Below are 5,027 nucleotides of genomic sequence, written 5' to 3'. Positions count from 1 at the left end.
CGAAGAAGATTTGGATTGGATCTATCACTACGTTGGCATGTTAGTACTACTCACATTGTTCCGATTGTCACAGGATTGACGTTTGTTATGTAGCTTTGCAGATCGCGACATATTTATGAGATACTTCGGTGGCGCGGTTGGACACCAGCGTCACGGTGGCCGATCTGGCAAGCCGCGACCTGCGCCTGTGGCGCCAGAACCTATCATACAATTGTCTGGCCATGGCTATGATGATGAAGCCGACGAGGAAGGTGAGGATGAACTAACTAACACTGACCTGAACTCGTACGACAGCCAGGAGCAGCCGTTGGAGTTCGATGAAGAGGAGGGCGAGCCGGACGAGCATATAGATGGCGGCGAGGATTACGACGAGGACGACGACAATGAGCAAACGGAGAGTGAAGACAGCGAAGATGATGCCGCTCTGGGCCCAGAAGACGGCGAGAGCCCTATGGACGATGACGAGCTTGAGCTGGCTCGTGTAGGCTTCGCCCCCATGTAGTAGCCCAATGTACCCGCGAACGATGCATTGGCACTGGACGAGCACAAGCTGCTCTCAGTCTGCGCCGACACCGAGAGGGCGATGGACGAATCGTTCATTGGTACATATCCTTCGTACTGCCTACAAGCACTGTATACTATTCTAACAGAACAGGAGCTCGTGCAACACCAACCACATATTGCTCTGTGTGGCAATCTTTCCGCCAGTCTCCCCCGATATTGCAAGTATTGCGAGGACGGGCCCCTCCTGCCCACATATTGGGCGCTCCTGTCCTCTCGCGCCTGAACGAGCGCTTCAGGCCATATCGACAATCGTCAGGGGCATTTTCGCACTTTTGCTGATGAAGCAGCTCACGGAAAGCCGCCCAACCACCAGACACGACCGGCTCGCCGACGCCCACGACGGTCCGCGCGGCATTGCGGCATCTTGGCACACATCTATTCGCGCATCCAGAATCGGAGCCTCCAATCTCTCGATCCTATCCCAAACTCTGTCCCAGGAGAAGCAGTATCTCGGACTGCTCTCACACTGCTGTCCCTATGTCCCCGATCTTTCTCGCCCTCTCTGCCACATTGGTCTCAGCGGGATATGTGGTAGCCGGCGGTTGGAAATCATCTTACCTCGCACATCGACATCGTCGTCCTCTCGAGCGCCGCGGCAAAGCCGCCCCTTTCCGCCTCTACCCTGGGTAACTCAAAGAGCTAGGTCACGCAGATCAGCAATCGACCTGCTAATTCCTGTCAGCCGCATCATATAGTCTCTAGGCTGGAGCGGCACCACGCCGTTTGTTTCGGGCGGTGCGCGGCGTTTGGAATCATTTATGTATGCATCTGTTCGTCTCCGCTCCGTCGGACCGCACTAGCGAACGTCCAGCCGCTCTCGAACGGCAATCTGGATGCGCTCATGGCGGATCCCACGTGTAGCTGGGCAATGCATCACGTCGCAGACTAGGTCAGACAGCCGAGGACGTTCTCGGTGTGGGGAGGGTGTTCATGTGCTCTGTAGCTGTCTTCCGTACTGTTTTCCGCTGAACGCAGCGGGTATGTGACACCAGGCCGTTAGGTTAGCCATCGAATGCTCCAAAAGTATGTGTGCCCTTCGTATACTTAGTCGATGTGTGTATTGACCCTACTATATTGCTTGGAGTTCCCGTTCAGTAGGGTTGTGGGGATGGGAAGATCTCGATGCCGAAGACAACCGCTCCTTTCAGTAATTCTCGATTGCCTGGATCTCGTGCGCTTCTGTCTCCTGTATTCGGGGCCCATCATCAGCAAGGTCACTTATGGTTTACGTTGCAGAATTTCTGTATCATATGATACGCTGCTGACGTAGGCGAGTAATTAGCAGGTGAACAGTTGCATAGCCACAAGTTGAGGCTCTGTGAGTCGTATCATTCGATTCCTTCATACTACAGACTATGAAGCACTCGGCCAGGTTGAATGCCGAACGCTCCAGGCAGAGCCTGTCATATGCCGTTATCTGCAGCGCGCCTGCGAGCTCTTATCGTGGGAGACATAAGTACAACTTACGGTCGACGCTGCCAAGGTCGGGCGAGGCACGCTCTGGAATCGAGCCAGGTCGCAGGGCACGGTCAAGGTCGCAGACGGGAACCGTGTCATGTCAGTGATTCCTGTATTGCTACGCCGTAATGTGCAGGTGACGCCCGCTCCATAGTACTTATTCTCGTCACGGAGAGGCGACCTGGATCAAGCGCAAACCAAACATGTTCGCCCTTCCGCCCATTCTCGCTGTTCATACCCCGTTACTCAAGTTGTCACTTCTGCTTGGCAACGCCATATACACCTATGAGGCTTTCCCCAGTACCCCCCTCCAGACGCCAATAATGACAGCGCGCGAGAAAGCGGAGTCTAGCCCTCGCCCCGTGCTGCACCAACCTCCTATTCCTAGAGTCCTCCGATTGTGTGCGGCAGCATCGAAGGTAAGGTGTACTCCGTGACGGATATGCTCTCACCTACTGATTTTTTTGTCCCTGTAGTGCGTTTGCTGCAGCGTTTCCCTGATGGAGGTAGCGCTCATCCTCGGGCATCATCCCTCGTGGACCTACTCCGCTTTTATTCCAACTTCGTTACTTCCTTTCGTCAGGCTGTGGAGTCTACGTCTCACGTGGAGCTCCGTAGCGGGATGTACCCTCGGGATCATCGGAGGATTCATCCGTACGCAATGCGCCGGTCGCACACTCGGACGTTCGTCTAGTGGGGAAACCGCTGCTAGGGACGACCGCAAGCTGATCACCGATGGACCGTACTCACTTGTGCGGTATCCTGACTACATGGGTGAATGCTTGCTCATGGCGGGGAATGTACTATTGCTGGCAAGCAAAGGCTCGTGGTATACAGAAGGAGGTTTGTGGAATACCGTCGTAGGCAAGGGTCTCGCATGCTCCGTCATAGTATTCGTGGCTTCCGTTGCACTGAGCAGATTCTGGATGGTGGAAAAGGAAGACGAGCTGCTGAGGGAAGAGTTTGGTCAGCAGTGGGATGAGTGGGCAAGGAGGACTCCGTATCGCCTGATACCGTTTATCTATTGAGGTCTACGATCTAGTTGCCCGCTGGCGGTTGTATAGATATCCCTTGGACTTAGTATGTTATAGTCATTCTTCATGCCATGCAACTTCCTTTGACATCTTAAGAAACAGTCGAGCTATGTAAGTATTCGAAGACATCTGGACTTGTCGTTGCTACATCCCGCTCCTGGCTACTGCCAGTGTGACTTGGACTGAACTACCCTCGAACCCGTACTACGCGGTCCTCTTGGGGCCAAACCTTGTGTCTGTCACTGGCGTTGGCCACTGCAGTCTTTCTTGATCCGTAGCGGAGGATAGACCCTAGCATGATGTGTCATCTTGGTCGCCTCGACAGCTCACATAAGTCAATCATACTACACATTAGTTCAAGCGAGCCTCCCACTCTGGTACCATTACTACCCTTGTCAAGCACCCGACCCTCGCCGTCGTGTCCTATGGTTTCCGACCCATATTCCCATATTTGAGATCTCCGGTTCGACTATGGCCGTCCTGGCAAGCAGTTGGCCGCGCCAAATTCGGGGGCGCTTGAACGGATACACCCGGTGAGCGACTGACACTGCTCGAAGGCCTCATTCTCATTCGCCTTCAGACCCAGTCCGATTCGTCTCGACCACTCTACCATTCAGGCGCACGGCCTCGCATACATTGGACGAACGTTCTTGTCGTAGCCGGACCTGCACGCTGAGTACCGTTTTTTCACGAACCTTATTTCACCGCATCGCTGACCACATCGCTTTCTACGGGCGTCCTAGGAGTAGCTGTGCCACATTTGAGCTAGAACATTAGCGCTCTCAGCGTCCCTCGAGACGCCATCACATTCGATGACGACCACAGCCATGGCGTGAGAAGGATCTGTGCACTGGTCAGATGCTGTGAGGCTGCGTAGTAGTGTGTCTATCTCGAGGAAACTCAAGTCGTCGTTGTGCAACCTTGCACCAGGGTACGATTATGTTACTCGCTGAGAGCAATCCACTCATATTCTAGCAGGTGCAGCTATACATGTGGGTGCTCAGCACCGAACGTGCCGAGCTCACGTTCTTTGCTACCCCAGAAAGCGTCCCGGGAGGATACGCAATCCTCTCTCATGTATGGGACGAGACGGAGCAGACGTTCCAAGATATCAAGCTCCTACATTCCCGCAATGCACCCGCCGACTGCAATCCCCGTGACTTTGCGTCTTCGAAAGTGCGGAACTTCTGCGTCCTGGCAGAAAGCCACGGCTACCAGTGGGCCTGGATCGATACCTGTTGCATTGACAAGGCAAGCAGTGCTGAACTCTCCGAGGCCATCAACTCGATGTTCCAGTATTACGCACTGGCGGATGTCTGCTATGCATATCTACGGGACGTCCCGTCTCAAGACTACGTGGAGGGAGAGTCTTCCGATTTTCGCTCGAGTCTCTGGCATAAGCGCGGTTGGACTTTGCAGGAACTTGTTGCGCCGGAGACGGTGGTATTCCTGTCTTCGGAGTGGAAAGCTCTGGGCACGAAATGTGACCTTGCTTTCCTTCTCGAGGGTATCACCAGCGTTCCTGCTAGCATCCTCAGGATGGAGGCAGAGTTGACATCCGTCAGCATCGCGGCACGTATGTCATGGGCGGCGGACCGCAATACGACCCGCCCGGAGGATCAGGCGTACTGTCTAATGGGCATCTTCAAGATCCATATGCCTTTGCTCTATGGTGAAGGTCCCCAGGCGTTTCGCCGCTTGCAGGATGAGATCATGAAGCAACATATAGATACCTCGATCCTTGCCTGGGGTCCGATATATCAGCCACGACCGCATCGAGACAATCCCAAGAAGCCAATTCACGACCACTCAGAGGAAACGTATCTCTTCGCCTCCTCCCCGTCAGCTTTCCGTGGTTGCACTGGTCGACGGGCCATAATACCCAATCGTTCATCTGGAGACGCTAGTCGACAGATCTCTGAAGCGGACACAGTGAGTTCATCTGTTCTCCTCTCTTGGCTATGGTTTTGA

The 5,027-nt window shown here is 54.2% G+C and overlaps 3 protein-coding genes across 3 annotated transcripts; all 3 read left to right on the top strand.

Moving 5' to 3' along the window:
- Positions 1-221: 221 nt before the first annotated feature.
- Positions 222-502, top strand: DICSQDRAFT_170930 (uncharacterized protein; the record flags this gene model as incomplete). Its single annotated transcript, XM_007366560.1, has 2 exons — positions 222-251; positions 299-502. 2 exons carry the CDS (start codon positions 222-224, stop codon positions 500-502), a joined length of 234 nt encoding a protein of 77 aa, XP_007366622.1.
- A 1,765-nt stretch (positions 503-2,267) lies between these two features.
- Positions 2,268-3,144, top strand: DICSQDRAFT_87639 (uncharacterized protein). The gene is made up of 2 exons (XM_007366559.1): positions 2,268-2,441; positions 2,499-3,144. The coding sequence occupies exons 1-2, from the start codon at positions 2,346-2,348 to the stop codon at positions 3,048-3,050; spliced, it is 648 nt and encodes a 215-aa protein (XP_007366621.1). The 5' UTR covers positions 2,268-2,345; the 3' UTR covers positions 3,051-3,144.
- A 902-nt stretch (positions 3,145-4,046) lies between these two features.
- DICSQDRAFT_62248 (HET-domain-containing protein) lies at positions 4,047-5,027 on the top strand (the record flags this gene model as incomplete). The annotated part of the gene is made up of 1 exon (XM_007366558.1): positions 4,047-5,027. One exon carries the CDS (start codon positions 4,047-4,049, stop codon positions 5,025-5,027), a length of 981 nt encoding a protein of 326 aa, XP_007366620.1.

Source organism: Dichomitus squalens (genome assembly GCF_000275845.1).
Source record: "Dichomitus squalens LYAD-421 SS1 unplaced genomic scaffold DICSQscaffold_18, whole genome shotgun sequence".
Classification (NCBI taxonomy): domain Eukaryota; kingdom Fungi; phylum Basidiomycota; class Agaricomycetes; order Polyporales; family Polyporaceae; genus Dichomitus; species Dichomitus squalens.
This window is presented reverse-complemented; position numbering and strand designations above follow the sequence as displayed.